This window comes from Cyclospora cayetanensis, unplaced genomic scaffold (assembly GCF_002999335.1).
Source record: "Cyclospora cayetanensis isolate NF1_C8 unplaced genomic scaffold, CcayRef3 CcayRef3_contig_10, whole genome shotgun sequence".
Taxonomy (NCBI): Eukaryota; Apicomplexa; class Conoidasida; order Eucoccidiorida; family Eimeriidae; genus Cyclospora; species Cyclospora cayetanensis.
Window position 1 is genome coordinate 266301 of NW_020312037.1, and position 21686 is coordinate 287986.

General features: G+C 56.4%; 4 protein-coding genes across 4 annotated transcripts; 1 reads left to right on the forward strand and 3 right to left on the reverse strand.

The window, feature by feature from the left end:
• Window positions 1-508: 508 nt before the first annotated feature.
• LOC34620665 lies at window positions 509-1974 on the reverse strand. The gene is made up of 3 exons (XM_026337486.1): window positions 1587-1974; window positions 790-1400; window positions 509-640 (listed from the first exon to the last, which is right to left on the reverse strand). Exons 1-3 carry the CDS (start codon window positions 1972-1974, stop codon window positions 509-511), a joined length of 1131 nt encoding a protein of 376 aa, XP_026193271.1.
• A 1992-nt stretch (window positions 1975-3966) lies between these two features.
• On the reverse strand, window positions 3967-4815 carry LOC113147321 (zinc finger Ran-binding domain-containing protein 2-like). Its single transcript, XM_026337496.1, has one exon. The coding sequence runs from the start codon at window positions 4813-4815 to the stop codon at window positions 3967-3969; it is 849 nt and encodes a 282-aa protein (XP_026193281.1).
• A 241-nt stretch (window positions 4816-5056) lies between these two features.
• LOC34620666 lies at window positions 5057-16638 on the forward strand. The gene is made up of 13 exons (XM_026337507.1): window positions 5057-5172; window positions 5527-6532; window positions 7062-7153; window positions 7395-7498; window positions 7975-8835; window positions 9298-9374; window positions 9673-10209; window positions 10567-11311; window positions 11372-11760; window positions 12381-14273; window positions 14563-14910; window positions 15049-15431; window positions 15669-16638. The coding sequence occupies exons 1-13, from the start codon at window positions 5057-5059 to the stop codon at window positions 16636-16638; spliced, it is 7521 nt and encodes a 2506-aa protein (XP_026193292.1).
• Window positions 16639-17417: 779 nt separating this feature from the next.
• Window positions 17418-21401, reverse strand: LOC34620667. Its single transcript, XM_026337516.1, is given in 7 exon segments — window positions 17418-17516; window positions 17926-18047; window positions 18210-18555; window positions 18790-18926; window positions 19206-19330; window positions 20079-20180; window positions 21106-21401. Coding segments are annotated over 7 exon segments (1227 nt in total).
• Window positions 21402-21686: the final 285 nt, after the last annotated feature.

Here is a 21686-nt window from a genome sequence, read left to right on the forward strand (position 1 = left end):
ATATACATCATGGGCACAAGGGGTGGCCAGCCACCTGAGCTGTAAGCAGCGTATCGTCGGCGTCCGTGCAGGATGCAACCGTTTATGTTTGGGATAAATTATTGTCTATTAAATGTGTTTTCTTTCTTTATATGTTGCTATTAATCCCTAAGTAGCAACCTAGGAGTCCCTTCGTTCCTCCCCTCGCTGGGATGCAGATGCAGTGTGCATGTTTACAGAGAAGCGTTTCTACATATTATATCCATATATATACTTGCTTACACATGCGGCTAACGATGCCCACGTTGGTCCATAAACTTTTGTGCGGTCAGATGTACGGACACAGGCATAACAGGAGGGCAACGCTTTCATTGCCATGTGCTCTCTAAGGGGGATGATGCCCCTCTAGGGTTGCCCTTCAATAACACACATACGCGTAGTGAATACTCCACAAGGCCACAAGATCCCCTTTTCATATACACTCACGCACACAGAGACACTGCCTCACGTAGGGCGCTGCATTTGGTGCTCAGAGAGCACGCAGTCGCAACATCGATCCTGAGCGGCAGCCAATAGAAAAGGGTCTCTGTGGCGACGGTAGGGGGCCCCAAGCAGCGCTTGGCATTTGGGCTATGAGATCCCTTTGCTCCCATCCTCGCCCCTGATTTGAACTACAGACTGCTACTCAAAAAGATGGCGCGTGCGGGCCTCAAAGCCTTCAATAGCGTCTTGGCGGCGGTACGAAGGATCCCGTGGGCGAGGAGCGCTGCTGGACTGCTGCTCCTGCCGCAGCACATCTTGCTGCAGGGCCTGGGTGTGCACCAGCTGCTGCAGGTGTAGCTGTTTCTGTGCACGGTCCTTTTGGTGATCGATGTGTGTCTGCATTTCTGCATCTGTGGGGGCCTCTAGGTCGGCGTAGTCTACGCTGGCGGCTCTCAGGCCAGTACCGCTACTCCTGCTGGTGTTGCCGCTGGGGGTGGCACGTCTGGGGTTGAGGAAGTCATTTACTAGGTTTTCTACTTGCTGATTAATCTGCTGCAGGTCCAGCCGCTCATCAGGGTCGTCAGGTGCACTCCCACTGTCTGGGCTAGATGCGCTGTCGAAGAAGGTCGCCGCTGCTGCCTGCGCAGCGGCAAGCGCAGCATTGATAAATTGTCGGCGTCGCCGCTTCAGAGACGCATCGTCTTCATTACCAAGCGGCTGCTGCTGCGTTTGCAGTGGGCCTGTTTGCTTCTCGGCTTGTGGCCTATCTTGCGCCTGACCGGCGGCATGGCCGTCCTCCAATAAGTTTCCTTCATCTTCCTGCTGCTCTTGGGGTGTTTCTTCCCATGAAGAAAATAGCGGTAAACTTGGAAAACCGGCTGCCGGCCTTCTTAGGTTTCCTGGTACAGTGCTCTGCACGGACTGATTCTGCGAGTCGCCTTCCAGGGATTGGGCCGAGTTGTGGCTTCTTTGGCTGGACTGCTGCTGTTCAGGCTCGTCAGAAGCCAGTGTCCACTCCTCCTCTTCCTGCTGCTGCTTCTTCTGCTGCGCACCCTGCTCTGTTTGCTGGTTCTGTAGCGCTGCGTGCTTTTTAGGTTCTGTTTCTGCTCTCCGCCTGCCGGCACCTCGGACGTTCGTAAGAGCGGACCCCTCTTGGTGCTGCCGCTGCAGTTGCCACTCCGGAACTACCCCGCTTCCTTTATGGGTATAAGATTCATCCTTGTCCTCCTCTTCTAGATCGTTCGGCTGGCTCGACACCTGCGTGTTCCGCTGGTCCTCTTCCCAGTCGCTCTCAGGGGCCCATGCCCAATCGGTTGAATCTACATCGATAAATTCGTCAAGCTGCTGCACGCGGAGGGCATTGGCAGCAGAGGCTCGTTGATTTCTCTCTGTAGAAGAATTAGGCTTTTGAGGGCTTGGGGACAGCGGAGGAGGCGAAGAAACGGGGGAACCTGTCTTGCCAAACCCCGCAAAAATACCAGTGCTGCGATTCGCATCGCTTTCTTCTACCATCCGACCCGCAGGTTTGACTGGGGGGGAGTACCTTGAGGCAGTGTTGCTCGCGTTCTGGTCATTGAGGATATGTTCACTGAGGAAGTTCAACGGAGATGCCACAGTGGAAACGGGTCCTCGTCGCCCCTGTTGTGCTGCCTCGGCATCAACAAAGCGTTTCTCAAAAGGAATAAGCAGTGCCAACGGCAAGCAAATAAGAAGGCAATGAATGTTGAACCTCCTTGTAGTGCCCATGGGCTCCGTAATGGGCCTGGGGGCTTCCTTCATTGCCGCAGTCGGACTGGGGAAAAAGGCTGCGGGTGCCTGGGAAACGAGCGACCGCTGTGGATGGCTGTCGCACTTTTTTCCAGCGTGGGGACACTGGGACGAATGCCCGCCAGAGCCCCTTAAAGGGATGAAAAATAGGTTAGATGACAGGGGTGACTAGTGACCGTGGGCCAGTGTTGGCGTGCTTCAAGATGCTCACTGATTGGTTTTCGCAGATGAGTAAACTTCCTGGTTTACTGTTAGTAGAGTAATTTTCGCGTGGAAATCCACGCATTGACTGACGAATACTTCCGCCGGATGGCGCTGTCTTTCGTGTGCCCCAACCATGCAATGCAACGACTGCAGACAGAAAAAGGCGGAACACCTATAAAAAATGACTTTGGGTGGTTCTTCAGGTCAGTTTCAATAAACTTTCTGCTTTTTGAGCGTAACTGGCCATGAGAACGCAGCTGAAGGTCAGGGCTCCTAATCCATTCCGTGCAGGCTGCGGGAATGAACCTCTACGTGGCAAATAGAATTTTAGGATCCTTCACAGATTAAGGGAGCAGCATAGATAATGGGTTTAAACGCTAATTATATAATTGCACGGCTGGAAACTACTTAAGGCTTAGATGCAGAAAGACTTTTCCCAGGTTCCACAGAGCACGCAGCATTCCGACACGAACGAACGCCTCCGCCCTGTTCAGGGGTCACCAGACCACCAAGGAATACTTAACAAACAATGGCTGGCCTTCCAGATCGTGATTGGCAATGCATAGTTTAGTGCTAATCAGATGATAAAATCAATTGAACTTAAGACGTAGATGATTTCGTTCTTCTTTCGGCATTAACGGGATTTGCGCACTCTGAACATTGCTGCTTACCAGCGGCACGACACTTATTACTGGGTCCATGCAAAAGTGTAACATCATCTTCAAGATATGCATCCGCTTTTTTACTCTATTTATGCCATAAAGAAGCTGAATTCTATTGAAAAAGCACATCTAAGTTCCGAAATGACGAGTACCGTGGGAGAGGGCATAAAACAGCACCGCGGGGAATAAAAAGGAAGCAGAAGCAGCACCTCTACGAGGAACGCTGCTTTTAAGGTTCAATTCCTAGGTTTTGTGGCAGTAAACAGCTAGTAGCACAATCCAAGTACTCCATAAGCCTATTTCAGCGCACATGCTCGGAGGGCCGTGCACAATGAAAAATACTTTAATACCACTCAAATCAACAGTCCTACACAGAGTCTTGAATGGCTCGATCTGAAATGCTTGTCTCTTATTCTATGGAATGATATTACGCGTCCGGGCCTGTACGAAGAATCCCTGTGGAGGACCCTTTCGCTCTGACTCGCCCATTTGTGCGTAGAGATACCCTCAGTGCATGTAGCAGAGGGGCATGCTGCTTCTGAGCCTTTACGGTTGTTAGCCTCACTGACTGGGAGCTGTAGTCCCTCCTCTCTCCAAAAGGATAAATGCTAGGGCGCATGAGAGAGCATGCATCACTGCTTTGGTTTTTCGGCAAGCGAACAAAAGGGATACATTCCCTTCAACATCCTCCGCTCTAAATTGTGTTTACGATGATTTGTTTCTCTTCTCATGCACGCCCTATTAGCAACACTCTGTGCATGCACACTGGTGCAAAGCGGTTTGAGCGCGCATGCGCGAAAAATGGCACACGTGCTCATGCCCGTGCCCACAAGCCTCAGTGCTCATCTATCGGTTTTCAGCTTGTTCAACGCTACCGTCGCGATCTTTCGTGAGACCGCGAACGCCTGTCTCTTTCCCTAGACCTGGAATGCCTATGTCTCCTCTCCCTGGATCGGGATCTGCGCTCTCTGCTCCTTGAGCGCCTCTTCCATTGCTCCGGGCTTGGAGACCTTGAGCGGGTTTCGCCCTCCGACCCCTCGCTTTCGTCGCTCTCTGGAAGCCTTATAGGGGCGGGGGGGAAAACAAGTTTTATGCTCTCTTCCTCCATGGCCTTCTGCTGCTGCTGTTGCTGTTGGTGTAGTTGCTGCTGCTGGTACTGTTTATTGCTCTTCTGCTTCTTCTTTCTCCCAAACTCGTCGAACGTCTCCTCGTCTGAGTCATGCTCCCGCCTATCACTCGGATCCTGAAGGTCAAAGTGCCCTCCACCCCTCCCCATACGGGGCTCATCAAAGGCGGATGGCTTCGGCGCATTGCAGATGTTGCATGTCGTCCGCCTTGCCCAATTTAAATTCCCACAATGACCGCACGTCCAGTCACCCTGACGCATAGGGGGCCCTCCTGAGGGACCGCCGCCGCTGCCAACCCCCTTAGGCCTCGGTTTCCCGCACCTGTTGCATCGCGTTCGCTTTGAGAAATTGACATTCAGACACGCTGGGTCTTCGCACTCCCAGTCTCCTTCCCTAAGAGGCCTCTGGCCTGCGCGCGGCCTGCCTGGAAGGGGAGGCGGAGGGGGGGTTAGACCCGCTGGTAGTACTGCTGAGGCGGGAGGGGGCACAATAGATGGAGGGGAAGGGCAGACTTCCACGATGCCAGGTGCGGCAGGGGATACAGCACCAGGTACAGGTGTAGGACATGCTCCCGGGGGGGCACCGGCAAACATTGTGTAGATAGGCACTTCGCGAGGAACAGAGCGCAAGGGGAATGTTTCTTCAAGGCCGTTTGGTGGCAACTCGGCGCTTAACGCTGCAGGAAGGAGAATGTGTTGCCGGAGGGGACCTTGCCACGTTGGTGACCCTCAGCTTTTACTGTGGGTTCAAGACAAATCAGCCAAAGGACACCAAACTTTCAACAGTGTGACACGAATAGATGCAGTGGAAACAACTCCGCGTTGGCACGGGAAAATGGGCACCCTCTCTGGATGCAAGATTGCAGGGAAGCCCAGAGGTACTGCCTTGCACCTCTCCCCAATGGAACATGCAGTTCCAAAGTCCTCAGATAACGAAAAAAAAGTAGAAAAGTGAGTTTTGGCAGGAAAGGCGGGTACCCTGCCTCTCGTTTCGCACTTACTGTGGAGGGAAAGGGGCCCTCAGGGGCCCCCGACGCATGCAGTGCCTCGGGGCTCACAGCGGCCCACGGGCGTCCTTGGCTATAGTTACTACTTGACTGTGAACTTTCGCTTATGCAATTCATAGAGGGAGAAGGGGGGCTTAGAAAGCAAGAAGAGCGTGCATCAGCTCACATGCACGCAGGGGCCCCCTGGAGGGGCCCCAGTGCTGCCCTGACTACCGTCTCGGAAGGCAGGTTTTGCCTTCTCGCTAAGATCCGGACAGGTGCGCGTTTCGCGTTAGGGGCCCTGCGAGGTCCCTGTCAGCACGTGGGAGGAGGCGTATGCCTTCATTTCTCCGAGAGATTCTGAAGGGTGCTTGGTTGCGAGATCGCATCTCGCTCGCACAGGGAAGAAAGGGTCCTTTGGGGGCGAACCAGAGGTAGTTAGGTGGACCCTTCTGCCTGGATCCTCCGACGAAACCCCGCTCGCCCTTCGCGAAAGCGCTGAATCTTTTGTATTTCTGCCTCCTCCTGCTCTGCGCAGGCTCCCAGGCTCAAGAACCCCAATCGCTGCCAAGATGGATAACTTATCCTTGATCCGGCGTTTGCTTCGGGGATCTCAGCAGACGGCAGCATCGCAAGCCTCCCAGGCCTCCTTATCGGCACTGCAGGCGCGCGCAGGTGCACCGGGCTCCTTCGTCGTTGCTCAGGCTGCCAGCTGTGAGAGTTGCGGAAGCACTTCCCCATGCAGCGTTGATCACAGCGGATACCTAATCTGCGTCGAGTGTGGTGCTCGCCAAGAAGGTCAGCAGATCGGAACGCGAGATGAAGAGGCCGAATTTCAGCTACTGCAAGCCAGTGGGGCCATGGGGAGTGCGCGAATTCGAGCGTCCGAGTTGTTAGGATCCGACGCTGTTGCTGCAGCTCTCGCGACTGTAGGCTTTGGAGGTGGCGCATCCACCGAAGCGGGAGCTCCTGTTGTTTCCGTGCCTGCTGCTCCTGCAAAGCAGAGGACCATCGACGAGGAAGAGGAGGGCGACAGCGAAGGTGAATGGGGCGAGAGGGGGGGGGCCGCTTCTTCAACAGCGGCGGCAGCAGCTGCTGCTGCTGCACGCGTCTCTCGGCAACAACAGCAGGCGCTCGGCAGTTACTGGCAACATCCACTCTTGTGGCTAAATGCGGAAGAAGCAGCAGGAGAAACTATCGGCTCAGATGGAGCCGTCTCCGACGCGGCCTTACTCCGTTGTTGGGCCCTCCTGCTACAGGCCACCTGCCGATTGCTACAGGATGAATTCGGCATTTCCGATCTCCTAGAGCTTGAAGCGAAGAAGGTAGGGCGACACGTCTCCATGGAGTTGCTGCTACTTCCTTCTCCATAGCGCTCCTGTTGCTTCCATCTCCATAGAGCTGTTCTTGCTTCCCTCTCCATAGAGCTGCTGCTACTTCCCTCTCCATAGAGCTGCTGCTACTTCCTTCTCCATAGAGCTCCTGTTGCTTCCTTCTCCATAGAGCTCCTGTTGCTTCCTTCTCCATAGAGCTTCTGCTACTTCCTTCTCCATAGAGCTCCTGTTGCTTCCTTCTCCATAGAGCTCCTGTTGCTTCCTTCTCCATAGACCTGCTGCTACTTCCTTCTCCATAGACCTGCTGCTGATTTCTTCAGAGCTACTCTCGCTTCCTTTGCAAATGTCTATTTTCTTCCTCATACGACCTTTTACGGGGCTGTATAATGTGCGAGACTGAGACAGCGCCGTGTCTCTCGTATGGAGAGGCGACTGCGCAACCGGATGCCCCCACTTCAAGCAACGAACCAGTGCCGCTAGGATTGCTGGTGTGCGTGTGTGTGTGTGTGCGTATTTTTAGGTCTTGCTGCAGTACCTTAGTTTCTTGTCACGTCATGAGCTGCCTGTAGAGACTTTCTTCTGCAACATTGCCTCAAAGGTCATTAAGGTCCCGTGAGCCGCTTATGCAAAAAGCCACAATTACTCTGGCCGCTGGAGGCGTGGCATTTTCCCAAGGAGTATCGCGCAGGGGCTGCCTTTTCTCGCCGAATGCCACTCTGCCCGAGCCTGCGGCTTGCTTGCACGCTTGTTGCTTTAGATTGACACTTGTGGCATATACATATGTAGATGTGGACGTATACGTGTACCGCATGAGTGCCGTCTTTGGCCCCTCTGCGCCGCTACTCTCTCTCAGGACCACGCGAATCGTTTCCCACACTCAGAAAATTGCAGAAGCATTGCAGGCGCAACAACAAGAGCTGCTGCAAGACCCTTTAGTGCCTCCACTTTTGAAGGAAGGTTCGCATGCTTCCATGGAGCTCTTGCATCAGAGATTTTCTCTCCTGCGTGTCTGCGTGTGTGTGTGTGTGTGAGTTTTCCTTGCATCCCGTTCTGCCTGCCTCCCTCCCGGGAGAGCCTCTCAAGTAGTTACGTTTTAGGGTTGCAAATGCATGTTGGACTCTGCTATCCTGCCCTGGCTCTTATTCGTGTCGCATATGATTTTTGCTTCTCCCATAGCCTGCCCTTTCCTCTTATCCGCCTGTCTCCGTCCTGGGGTCTCCTTCCTGTCTGCCCGTGCGACGGCTTGCCGCGCTGTACGCGCCTCTTTCTGTGCTTCTCTTGCTTGCCCATCGCAGTGGCTCTCCTGAGAATAATGTCGCCCTTTCTCGCTCTCTCTTCCCACCTTTTTCTACATGTGTTGCGGCGTACCAAGCACCCTCGCAGAGCCTGTGCTTCTGATGCTATGCTGAGCACCGGGCGCGTTTTTGCTGCAGCCGTGCGATTTATGGGCCTCGACCGCCTGGCGTATGTACAGCAGATGCTGCCTGCCCGCAGCAGCCAGAGGGAGGCTTTCTCCCGCAGACGCTTACGCCTCCTCACGCGTAGAGAGATGCGCCCACTCTCCGCAGCAGCGGTGGCTCTCCCACAGAGCAGCGGGCAAGCGTCGATAGCAACGGCCTCCGCTGCCGCCGCTGCCGCATTCCCAGCGGCCCTCCCCCCGCACGCCACAGGGGGAGCTTCTGCTCCGTCTCCTCTTGGAGAAGCCGTTATGCTGCATGCGGCTGGCCGTGTAGCTACACCGGCACGCAGGGCAACTCGCGGAGGGTGCGCGGAACGTAGCAAGAACTTGCCGCAATCCGCTCAGGGCGAGTTTGTAGCGTTGCCTTTTGTGCTTCCCCCTGCAGCCGTGCGATCTCGGGATGCCCGCGTTGCAGACCGACTGGCGGCCGTTCAGCGTCTCCTACCACTAGTAGAGCAGCGACGTAGTGAGCTGCTGGAGGAAGTGCAGGAACAGGAGCAACCGCACGAACGTGGCGAGGAGGATGCGGGGGAGGTACGTTTGCATGCGAAGCGACAGCAGTTGTTGGCAGCAGCGACGTCCGCTGTTGCTGCTCTGGGACCTCCGTCTTCCCAAGCAGAAGCAGCCGCCATCGCGGCTGCTGCCGGTGCGGGGATAGCAGGGCAGTCACGACGTCGGAAGCGGACGGGGGGAGGAAGGGGTAGCAGCCGAGGAAAGGCACTCCCAGGACGGGGAGCTCATGACGACCACGCCGACACAATGCTCTCTGGAGTGTCACCTGACATATCACGTCCTTTGCTGCGTCTGGTAGCACACGAGCGTTCTCTCGCTCTCGGTAAGCAGCCCATCTGTCGTAGGCTTCAAACGTGGACCTATTCCCAACACGCACACTATTCTTTCTGACCCTATGCAGCTTATGGCCTCACCTCGCCCTGCCTTCCTTCTCTCCCTCTCTCCTTATCTTCCTCCTACTTGCACTGGGAGTTCTTCTTCTTGCCGTGCGACTGCCTCTCTGTGGATCTGCTCGGGGGCACTGCACAGTGTATATCTCTGGAGATCCCGTCTTCTCCATCCCCATTCCTCCTTGCGTTCTTGTGTGTCTGTCGCCGCTAGAATGTTTTCGTATTTGTTTTTTGACGCCTCTTGCATGGCTGCACTGGCTGGCGGCTGTCCACTTTTGCGGCATTCTTGCCTCCACGCACCGCATGGCTCCAGTAGGTGCCGCTCTGCGCTCGAGGGCTCCGCCTCCCCATGAGAATGCCACCTGCCATCTGCGCTTACCCCTTGCTGACTGCAGGCTCTTTAGACGTCTCCCTTGGCCCCTCCCAACGATCCGCATGGCGCCGGATAACGTCAAAAACTGTAGCAGAAATAGTGAGGAACACGAATTCTCCCTGCCTCCCGGGAAGCGGGGGGGGAGGATGGGCAAAGGGAAGGGTTGCGAGGCAGAGGAGTGATCTTTCGGTTGCTAGTGCTGCTGCTGTTGCTGCTGCCTCTTCAATTGTATAGTCGCTCCCTACAAGTGTCTTGGCATTGATGGCTCCTCCACGAAGCAGCATTGGAGGCACTCCCATTACCAACGCAGCCTCTTACCCTTGCTAGCCGCAACCCAAAGAGGAGAAGGGTGCGTCTAAGATGCAGTCGTCTGAGTGCTCCTGCGACACGTTTATAGGTTGACGCGGTGTACGAACACGACTTTGTGTTTCTGCTGCTTTTGCTAAAGCACCGGCAGCAGCAGCAGCACCTGCAGCAACAGTTGCAGCAGTTGCAGCAACAGCAGCGCAGCCGCCTTTCCCTGCCACAGCTGTGTAATACACCTTGTGAGCAACAAGAAGCGTCTTTGGACGCTGTGGACGATGTGGAAAAAGCTGTCTCAGTAGCAACATCAGCAGCAGTACGCGGCGCAGAAACAGATGCGACAACAGGCGGAGCAATACCAGTGAGAGGGGGAGCAAGTGAGGGCGAAGACTCTGATGAAGACCTTCCGCTATCTCTGCTCCCTTCAGCAGAGCGGCGTCTGTCTTCCTCGGCTTCTGGCGCACCAGAAATAAGAACAGGAGCAGTTGGTGCTGACGGTGCATCTGCTGTTTCGAAAGCTATGGGCTTTCCTAGAGGGACCCTTCCACTCTGCAGTGCCCGCTTCCGCTCAGGTGCTCACTGCGGCTTCTATAGTCTCCCAGCGTCTCAGATGCTGCCGCTCGACCAGGCAGTGATCTCAACGAACGCGACACTAACTCCGCCGGGCGCCCTAGAGCCTTTCTCGCCAGATGGTGGATCGCGAGAAGAGAGACAGCTTCGGCAAGCACAGCTTCCCGTGGTGTGTTACGGTGCTGAAAGCCGGGATGCAGCAGAAGAGGCTGAAAATTCACCGAAACGCACGAGGACGCAGCAGCCTTCCTCCGTAATTAATAGCCCTAGCAACGACTCTACAGCAGTAGCCTCAACAGCCTTGGCGCTCCCCCCTGTGCGCAGCCACAGCAACACCAGCAGCCACACCAGTGCCCCTCTGCTACAGCAGCGGCTGGCACTCACGACAGACCGCGTGCAGGGGGCTGCTTTTGGCGAGAACGCTGCTGCTGAAAGTGCGGCAGCTTCGCGTGGCATGTCAACAGAGGCGCTGGTGGTGAGAAGGCCGGAAGAGTCGTTTCGCATGTCTGAGCCGTCTGCGCGGGGGGACGAGGCATCACCAGAAAGGCGAACACGCTACGGGAGCAAACCAGCGGACCCATTTGCCGCTTTTGGGGGTGATGCAGCTGTTGGCACTTCGTTTCTTCTTGATGCTACAGACCAATTGACCGGAGGGCTTCGACGGCGGCGGGGAGCTCCCCAGCCGGGGGCGCTTCCTGTCGACGTTAGTCTTCCTTGTGCATCGCAGCTGCAGCAGCAGCTGCAAGCTTTCCCTCCCCGGCAGCAGCAGCTGCTGTTGCAGCTGGAGGCGAAGCGAGGGACGCTGAGGCGGACAGGGCTGTATCCCTCGATCTCTCCGGACTGGCTTGGCTATGTCAGCACGAAGCGGCTGCAGGAGTTATCGGGGTTGACAGCCTCGAGCTTCTTCGCTGCCTTTGGCATCAATGCATGCGAGGGTCTTGGGAAGGAGGTGGAAGGAAGCGCCCACAGGGGGGGGCAGCACGGGCCGAGAGGCAGAGTGACAGCAGACAGGCAGAAAGGCATTCAGGGGACGTGGGGGCCAGAAACCGAGCTGCGAGCGACGACGCTGGACCTCATGGCACGACTTAGCGCTGTGCGTGTTGTGTGGAGGCGCTGTGTGCTGAAAGCTTGCTTTCGACATGTCGCAAGCGTCACAAAAGCCTGTCTTCCGCATCCTCAAGACGGAGAAAAAGGAGCTGAGGCAGCCGCAAGGGCAACAGGAGCACTCGCAGTAGGTAGTTCGGCGGTTGTGGCGATTGCGCAAGACGGCGATGCAACGGCTTTGCCAGCTGCTCGAGCACAAGAAAACAGCGGCGAAGAGGGTGTGCTGCTGGTGCCTCTGAGGAGCTGCAGCGGTCGCTTTTCGCTGCGGCGCGTAGCTACGGAGGGGTTGGAGGTGTCTTCCATACATCCAGAGGCCTTGGGCCCCGAGCCATTGCTCTCAGGTGTATGTACGGCCAACTTTTTAACGGGCAGTCGGCTGTTCTCTCCGCACCTTCCTCCCCGTCTGCCACCACTAGATTTTGACCTTCTGTTAGCTGTGCTGCTGCTAGCCCTGCGCCGCTGTCGTGTGGCTATCACAGCATCGGATCTCCTCCGACTTCTCTTGCAGGTTCGTCGTACTAAGCCCAGTAGCTCAAGAAACCGGCTGCTGTCTCCCCATCTACTAGCGCGAATGTGCGTGTACTTGTGTACGTGTGTGTGTAAGAGAGTGTTTGTGTATGTAAGTGTGTGGTTGTGTGTATAAGTGTAAGTGTGTGTCTATGTAGGTGTGCGCCTATGTAAGTGTGTGGTTGTGTGTCTATATTAGTGTGTTTCTATGTAAGTGTGTGTCTATACAGGTGTGCGTCTATACAAGTTTGTGTCTATATAATTGGGTGTCTATGTAAGTGAGTGTCTGTGTAAGTGAGTGTCTAAATAAGTTGCGTCTATGTAAGTGATTGCGTCTATATAATTGTGTGTGTCTATGTAAGTGGGTGTCTATATAGGTGTGTGTCTATATAGGTGTGTCTATATAGGTGTGTGTCTATATAGGTGTGTCTATATAGGTGTGTGTCTGTATTACTGTGCGTCTACATGAGTGTGTGCGTGTAGATGATGCTCTTCCATCTTTCTTGTATCCAGCCGTCTGCCCCTATATGTGTGTGTCTGTAAGCGTGCTGCCCAACACTTTGTGAGTGCCCTACTGCTGTAGCTGTTTCTGCTGCTGGTGTTGCTGTTTTGCTGATGCAGAACCGCATCGCCACTCTTGCACTGTTGCGCCTAGCTCCTCCAGCTCTGTGGCATCAGTGTCGCGTTTCTACGGGAGCTCTCCTGCAGTTATCCTCGCATGGGGACGCACCAACGGTGGCTGCTGCTGCCTTACAGCCGCAGGCACTTCCGCATTCTTTTCGGCTGCATACTGTATTACAAGACTTGGCAGCTGTTGGCGTAGGAGGGGCCCCCCCCCTAAATGCGGCGGCGCTCATTGTGAGGCTAGGGTTTGCTTTACGACTGCCTCCCCTTGTGATAGTTCTCGCGAATGCGCTGCTGCAAGAGGTCCTGCCAGAGCAGCTGCTCCGGCTGCAGCACAAGCTGCGTTCGGCCCAGGAGTATAGACACATCAAAATTCCAAAGATGCATCCGTTCGTGCCCTCTAAAATTAGGCGTCCTATGAGGCGGCATCCCCCCGTCCACATTCGTAAGGGAATGGACCCCCACAGGAAGCTTACCAGCCGGCCTGTTGGTGCTGCTGCTGGTGGCAAAGTAACTCGTGTTGATGGAGAAGGGCCGCATGGCAGCGCTAGCAGCGACCACGATAGTGCCGCTACAGCTTCGTTTGGCCTGAAGCGCCGACGCGTGGCGGCAAGTAGGGGCCTTTCTTGTGCTGGTGTCGTAGAGGCAACGGCGGATGCAGCCTCTGCAGCAGCGTCAGGATCTCTCTCTGATCGCGTTCTGGAAGGGCTGCCAGTGGGAGGGGGAGGCGTCCAGACGGCACTGGTGGCAGCAGATTATGCTGCTGAAAGTGTTAGCTGGAAGCCTCAGGGGGCCCCTTGCAGCGGCAGCGAAGACTGCGGAGCTTCCTCAGCCTTTATGCAAGAGACTTCGAGGAGGCGAAACGGGGAGAATTCGGGGGGCAACCCTCCTAGCCGCAGAGAGGCTTCCCCCCCATCTGTTGCTCTCTCATCCCTAGAGGGGAGTGGTGCTCCTCGAAAACAAACGTCCAAGAGGGGCCCCCGTCGGCTGCCATGGGGTCGCCAGAGGGGGGTCCCCCTGGGGCCCACCGAGAGGGTCGAACTGTCTCCATCGGGGGTGTCCGAGGATCACCCAGACGCGTGGCGGCTGTTAGCTCCCCGCAGCAAAACAAACTCATGGGGCTGCCCCCTCGCGTTTGCGGCTGGCTCCTGCATCCTTCTGTCTCTCAGACTACTCTACGGTATTATGCAGTGGCAGCCTGCTGCACCGCCGAGCAGCAGCAACGCAGCAGCTGCCGCGGCAGCAGCGCCAGCTGCCGATCTTCGAGCAGCCCTGAGGATGTGCGAGCTTGCGGAGCACACGCTTAAGGCACAGGCAAGACACAGCACTGACGGCAGCAGGCGAGACACCGGGATTTGCAGCAGGCAATCACCCGCGCAGCTTGGCACCCAGTGTGACCCCCTGCCCGTGGACGCATCGATCGACTGTGATGCATCCAGCAGACGCAACAGCACAAACGGTGACAGGAGTTCTAGCAGCACGTGCCGAAAAGAAATTCGGCCGTTAGCCGCCTTTGGGGGGCCCTTAACAGCCCGCCGTCTTCCTCTGCAAGTCCTGCGGTGGGCTACTGACCGCTTCTTCGTGTACCTGGATGGCATTTCACTCAACTGGGTAATTGGCATTCGTCATTCTGCAGAAGCAGCTCCTGCACCGTCTGCTGTCGTTGCTGCCTTTGCGGCAGGACCTGCTGCGGAGTCGGAAGCAGATGGCTTCTCTCTCTACTTCTTCCCTTGTCAAGAAGTTGGGGAGAGACGCGCCGGAAGGAAGGCCCTCCGCTTCTTGCTGCTTCAGCACTGTCACAGGAAGCTGCAACCCCAACTGGGGCAGCCGCCACAGCAGAGGGATGACTTGCTACCGCCTCCACTGCTGCGCCTGTTTCTTAGCCCGGAGGTGTGTTTCTCGTGTAGCTACACTAGCGCATGCATGCATCAGAAGCCGCACCAACGACCTCTAGGGCCCCCTGAGCTGCACCCTGCACGCTGCCACAGGGATCTTGAATGTCTCCTCTCCTCAAACGCCCCTACAGGGTCGTCCTGCCAGGACCTGCTGATGATCTGGACAGAGAATTATTAGCGCATGCCTCGCTGAATCCTTGTCGGTTGGGAGGTTTCGGATTCTTGTGCTCTGTATTTTCGCCAAATGCCTAGGGTGCTTTGGGGTCGAGGGCTTGTGTTCGCAGGGAGGCGATCTCGCAGGATTGCTGGAATACTTCGAATCTGTAGAGGCGGAGGCAGAGGGGACCTCGGGCCGTATCCTGTCAGTCTGCGGCGGGGGAGAGGCGGAGGAGGCGCTGCTTGAGCAGCAGCTGCTGCTTCAGTATAAGGAGAGCGCTGCACGCTCACGACGGCAGCAGCAGCAACCGCAACAACGACCACAGCTCGATGTGCCCTCTTGGTGCTGGAAATGCCAACTGCCGCCTCCGCTTGTATCTCCTGTTGCCTCGGGTGCAGTCACTGGGGCCTTTCACGCTGTTAGGTCGCATGTGGCTGCTGGGGAGTCGACGCAGGAGCAGATGCAGGAGCTTTCTGCGCTTTGCGGATTAATAGGGACCGAGGTCTTCGTGGAGCGGCTGTGGGAAGGCCTGCCGAATAATCGGCAGTTGCTCAATCGCTTGCTGTCTCCTGCAGCAACGGGTAGTGCAGCTGCTGCCGCAGGCAACTTGCAGCTGCCTGCTGTGGCGGAGGCTGATCGGACGACTGTGCTAGACGCCGACTTGGGCATGAAGGCGTGGACGCTAGGGCCCCTCTTGCATCAGCAGCAGGCCCTGCAACGGGCTGAGGAGCTGCTTGTCTGTCGCCCTCTCCATTCGCATGCAGCAGGAGCGCTTGCTGCAGCGCGGACCAAGGCTGCTGTCGCTGCTGCCGCCGCTGCTGCTGCTGCTTCTGCAGATACGCAGCAGCAGCAACATCGCCAGCGGCAGCAGCAAGAGAGTGGCGCCATTGTAGAGACTGAGGGCGACGCTATGCCGCTCGCGGAGGTAGCGGAGGACCTAGAGAAGGCCGTAAGCATTGCAGCGGCAGTATTTGGACACATTGGAGTACTTCAGGAGCAGGAGCTGCTGCGGAGTCAGAGCGCAAGCGGCAGGAGGCTGCGTCGAGCCGACAAGGAGAGCCGCAGAAAGCTGCGAAGGGGCGGCGAGAACAACACTGCGGGGGCCTCGCTGATTTCCGAACTTCAACCTTCTAACAGCACCGGCAGCAGCAGCAGCAGCAGCCGCAAAGAGAGGCACAAACCCTTTACCGCCAGTAGCAGGAAGGGACGTCCAACATACATGGATTCTTCCAGCCACTCAGTTAGTGCAGCTGAGGCGTGCCAACCGTGTATTTTGATCCCCTTGCAGCCCGCCCCGCGTGCGCTGGTCCAGCGCTTTGCTGAGGAGTGCTTCGAGGAGCTGCCGCTGCTGCCACTCCCCTCTGCTGCTGTGTCTGCTGCTGCGACTGCGCGGCAGCAGGCCCTGGAGTGCCTCAGGGAGCAGCAGCGGCAGCGTCTTCAGTGGCTGGGGACGCCTTATGTGTGCTACGAGGGAACCGCAGAGTCTCTATACCAGTTGCTAGTTGCAGCGCTGCTGCAGCAGATGGGCTGTGCGGACTGCTTGATGAAGGAATGCAGGCCCCAGGGGTTATCCCCTGTAAAGGACAGCAGCACACCAGGGGAATTGCTCGCCGTGGATGCACCTACAGTGCAGACTGCGGATGCCTTACCCCACAGCCGGAGCTTGGTCGGCAGAGTAGCGGAGTTGACTCAGTCTTATTGTTTAGACGCTCCGGAGGCAACGCGCGATTCGGGGCCGTCCCCAACGGCAGCAGTGACAGTTGCACAGAGTGATGCTCAGAGGCCTTTAGAGGCGCCTCAGCAGCTGCCACACCCCGAGAGCGAGCAGCAGGAAGACTTGCACAGCAAATACGCAGCGCCAGACTGGTCCTTCTCTGCCTTCCTGCCCAAAGGGGCCTCCAGCGAATTTGGCCTGCGAGGCGGAGACGCCTCCAGCGGTTTCCTTGAGGGCGCTGGCTGCGGGAGCGGAAGGGCCTTGCCACTGCGGCTCGAGAATGCGTGTAGCTTTGCAACGAGTAAGGCAACACGCCTTTCGCGCCGAGCGCGATCGGGGCAAGGCAGCGGGAGAAGACAGAGAGTCACGGATAAGCTTTGCGGAAGGGAGGGAAAGCGGGTGCTGCGGTTGGCGCTGCCATGTGAGGCTTGGTTCTGTCTGTGTTGCGTTCAGGCCGCTTCCCTTTTGCCTACAGTATGGCCCTCATGAAGGTTGCTGATCAGCTGGGTGTGGGGCCCGCCGAGCTGCACTCGGTAAGGCGCGTTTAGGGCCCCCCCTTGACTCGTGCTGCTTCGCGGACTCTCCCGTGTGTCTTTGGCTAGTGTTCTATGTTAGTCATCTTCCAAATTCCGAGAGCTGTTTCTTTCTGGCCGTGTCTTACTTCCTGGCCCCGCGCGTCGTCTTGTTTTTCCGCCTTTCTCGCGGCTTGTTGGACTTAGCGTCTGTTTTTTTGCGTGTGCGCTTCTTGCTCTCCCAGGGTAGCTGGCTCCTGCCTCGCCCATAGGCACTTCGGAGGGCCGGCTGCCGATTCTTTAGGGGGCATCTGTTCTGTTGCCTTTCTGATGGCCTTGCTGACTACCGCTACAGGTTTGGGGTGTGTGCGCATGTGAACTGCAGGTTGCCCAGCAGTGCGAGCGATGGATTGTTACGAAATTCTTCAGGGAGCACCTGCACTGCCGCTGGCCCCTCTAAATCCTAAGTCCTAGCAATACAACAAAACCACTATATGAACAAACGCATCTGCAACTGCGATAAGTAACCTCTAGAACGGTGCTCGGTGCTCCGGTTCGTTTGGGGCAAAGGCCAGACAAAAAGCAAACGGCCCGGCTCTCCCCTATGTGCGACGTCCAGCGGGGGGGAAGGGGGAAGCGGGGGAAGTAAAAATTTTCTCCCCTAAGGGATTCACGACAGGTGCTATCTCAAGAACTGCTCCCGCCGAATCATCTAGTGGGACGAACGGTCTGTTGTGCAAACGCGGCCCAGGGCCCTCAGGAACCGGCTGTGCTTATTTTAGTGGCAGACACAATAAATCCACTGGGAATAGCTATGGTGCTCTGCATGATGGGGTGCGTGCGGCCTGGAACAACCTGCGAGATGCAGCAATTGCAATAGGAGACGCAGCCCTAGTGGATGAAAGGCGCTTCTGCCACACGGAGATGACCGATACATTTACGTAGCACTCCAGAGAAAGGCAGGAATCGGGTAAGCAGTTGGATTGGCATAGCACATAAGGGAAAGGAACACAGCAGAAACAAGAATAGAGGCAAACAGAATAGGCCCTATGCGTTGGCGTAAGGGCAGAAGCACAAGATCCACAGTGGGGAGACAGAGCCAGCGTCCAGACACACGGTGTAGCGCAGTGCTCTGGGTCGTGCCATTATCGCTCGAAAACGCAGGAAAGGAGCCGAAAGCACAGCTGAAACACCGTAAGAATCCGCCATGGAGGCCTCACACATTCAGCTGCAAAGTGAAAGGGGGCGGGCGCGGCATGCGCACCTGAAATTCCCGCAAAAGCAGCTCCTCTAGAGATATATGCACAAAGTCCCGAGAGGCACATAGCGCGGAGTGCACGCATCCCGCAAACTCGAACGCCTGCGTGAAGAGTACCAACCGGCCCCCTGCAGCGACAACCGCAGCAGCAGCCAAGGCAACAGCTGCAGGCGTACAGCACAAGGAACTACCACTGTCGCCAGACAACCGTGGAAAGCCTCTGTTTGTTGGAATGCTCCTGTTCAACTGTTAGAAGTCCCCGAAAGGCCCATTGAGGTTCCCCCACGTACCTGGTTTGAGATATCGGAATGCCACAAGAAGCGCCCTATGGACCAGCCGAGCGAAAAGCTCATATTGCGTCATGGTACTGTCTCCTTGCTGCTTCTTGACTTTGTATGGAGACACAGCAGCAATGAACCCGTCTATGCCTCCGTCTCTCTCGATTTCCGCTACCGCCGTTAGCGCGCATCGCCGCAGGTGCTGCTGATGCTCCTGCCGCATCTGCGCTGCCCGTTCCTCGGGAGTTTGGTTTCCGCCATTTGAAATCCTCTCCGTGTTTGTGGGGGACTGCGCATGCTGCCTAACCAATTCCTCATGAAGGACGCCATCATGGCGATCCTGCAAAATCTCCAGCAACTGCGAAACACAGCATCCAGAAACGAACAGACATCCAGGAGCCCTCAACTCCCTAAACAGCAAAGCGCCCCAGATGACAGGCCAGATGCTTTCTGCGTAATCCGCCACTTAGCAGCCTTCCTGCGTCCCACCCAGGCAACCCGCCACTAAGCAAAAAAAGCCTTTTGTTATCCCAGTCCGAATAATGCACTGCATGCAAATGCCCGAGCCATCCGTTTGCGCGTACAGTCACACATGCGAACCTCAAACCCTCACGTGGTCAATATTGACGTCTACGAGGCTCGCAAGGAGAGATGCAGGGAGTTCGGCGTCTCTAAGGGCCTTGTCGCCCACTGTGCCGCCCTCAAGTAGACGAAAAACACGGCCAGCGTCTGAGAAGAGGAGCCAACCAATAGGGAGCCGTGAACACACGAACAGACACAAGAGAAAGAAGGGCGTGAGCCATCCTAAGCAGCACTGTGCTGAGTAGCTCCCCCAGGCCTCCCTCCCTCCCGTGCCCCCGTCCCCCGTAGCTCCTCAAATATCTGCCGGTTTATATCTGCTACTCTGTCGCTTCTCGTTTGAGCCTTCCCACACTTCTCTTTGCCAACACCACTTCGCCCGAGAGTGATGCAGTTTGTGACCCCCTCTGCCATCGGGCTCGAACGAACCTCCTAGCCTCATAAGGGCCCCCGCTGTGGGGAGGCCAAGTGCGTGGTCAAGGACCATTAGGCGCTGCCCTGGTTCCAAGGAAAGACAGTGAAGAATGCGGCTCAAGTAGTCGTGCCGCAGCCCGCTGTAGCACAGCAACACCCAACCTCCTACGCCCGCTCCAGTTGAGTCCTGAAACCTTTCTTAAGCGGATGCTTCGTATGTACATAACATGTACATTGTACAGACACTCAAAGCGCGGAGCTGAACGTCCCTGAACGCGCTGCTTATGCACACTGCGTATTGAGGCTAGGACTATGCTGTGCAGAGGTTGCCATCTGGAGCATACTCGTAAAACACGCCAGGTAAAGCAAGCACCAATGGCCTAAGCCTTGCGAATACTTCCACAACACGCATGCATGCATAGACATGCAGTAGCGTCGTCTCATGCAACACTACAAACCGTCAATTATACCCAGGCCCCGCACAACGAACAAAAAACAGGAAGCTTTCGCTAGCTGCGCCACCCGGAGCACTGCGACGGGCGCAGGGAGCATCAGGGCTACCCGGCAGGAAGCGCTGTAAAACACACGCTCATAAAAGGGGTCCTTTAGCATCTGCTGCTGCAAAAAGAGAGCAGCAGCAAGGACAGAAGCAACAACAAGATGTGGCCTTACATGATTTTGGTGGGATTCGTTTCGAAGTAGTACTGACAAAGCTCTGAGAGGGAAGCCTCCAGAACTGTAAACTGCTTTATATACCTATGAACAAACAGACACACACCCGATTCTACTTCTGGTACTGCAGCTGCTTTTTCTGTGATGCAACTGGCAAAGCATGCAGGTCGTCCTGCTGCTCTTCGCGGCTATGCCCCACTGCTTGCCGTGGCTTGCCTCTTGGCCTTCTTCATGATATACTTTTCCTTAGACATCTTCGTGCGTTGCTCGAAAGTTGTACTGTTCGCCGCCACCTCACGAATTACTTCCGCGGCTGAAGTGCCTGCACGCAACACACATAGCCAGTGCACTAGACGCCGCTCCTGAAGCGGCTTCCACAGATGCTTCGAACGGTTCTCATGCGTTCCCCCTGATGCCAATCCCATGTGCTGGCCTCTCTCGAACTTCCCTGAGTGTTCCTCCCCCTTTTAACTGCCTTGCTGCCTCTCTTTGCTCCCCTCCCACCCCCCCCCCACCCCCCCCGCACCCCACCGGTATGCGGGGTTGCAGTGGCTGACGTACAGACCCTGAAAGTTTCTTGTGCCTCATACCTTCCTTGAGCCGCTCGATCTCCCCGGCACTCAAGCGCTGAGATTCGCCAGAATCCACGATTGCCCGGTTGTCTGCCACCATTGAACCTGCACGTATCCAAAGCCCATTCTTTCGAGCCGAATGCAGGCGTGAATGAAGGCCATCCTTTTCGAGAACCCCCATCACCAAGAGTTCTACAGTGCGAGTTCGCCTAACGAATCCTAAAAAGGCTGAGGAGCGAATTCTGGCCTGTCTTTTGCGCTGATACGCTCGCAGCCATTGTGTGTTGTGACGCATACTTTCGACGTTTTCACTCGTAAGCTCAAGGATGCCCTGGGCAATTTCCTTGTGTCTCTGCGTCCGTCGCCAGCACGAACCAGTCCAGGTAAAGGTGCTACCGTAAGGGGTGCCTGGAATCAGTCCTACATCCAGAGAGAATGCTGAGGGGGCCCCTTGCTGCTCAGTGCTGCAGGCAGCGAACGCAGTCGGTGCAACAAACATAGAGCCCCAAAGCATGCGCCCAAGAATACACACAGTGTGCTTTCGCAGCTGCATGAAGAACAAGGAGCCACCCCTCCCGCCTCTCCCCCCCCAGCAACATCGGCAACAACGGCTGCATCCACGGCCTGCCTGCCTGCCTTACAGGTCTCTTTGCGCCTTCGCAAGGCTCCGTCTCCCTGCAAAGTCTCTCAGAATGACAAGGGTCCCATCAGGAACGGCCTTGCCCGTGAACTCGCCATTTGTCGCTGCGGCGGCTGCTGAGGCGCTCTCCTTGGAGGCTGCCGCTGAGCAGCCGCCGCTAGCCTGGCTGCAAGGGCCCAGCTGAACCTCCGAAGGCTTCAAGCGTCCAGAGGTCTCTACGCGGCGCTTCTTGAGAGACTCGTTATCATTATCCTGGAGCTGCTGCTGAAAGTCGTCGCCTTCAGAGTCGCACAGCAGCGGATTGTTGCTTCCTGTAAGCCACCCCATGGCCGGTGGCCTCAGGAAAACTCTGCACTTTAACCCCTTTCTAGATGCGCTCCTTGTAGACTCGATTTCGCCGAAACACCATATACCAGTTTAGGTGTTTATTGCACTGGAAGTTCTCGCGAACGTGCTGCCTTGGCTCTGGCCCTTCGTGTGGGGCCGCTGGCCGATGCTGAGGACACGTTCTGCAGGGGTGGGTGATCACGGAAGCGCGCGAAGTTCCCCTATGACAGAAATCTCTGTAAAAGAGTTAATTTTACTGGCGTTTATCTGGAACTGATCTTGCAG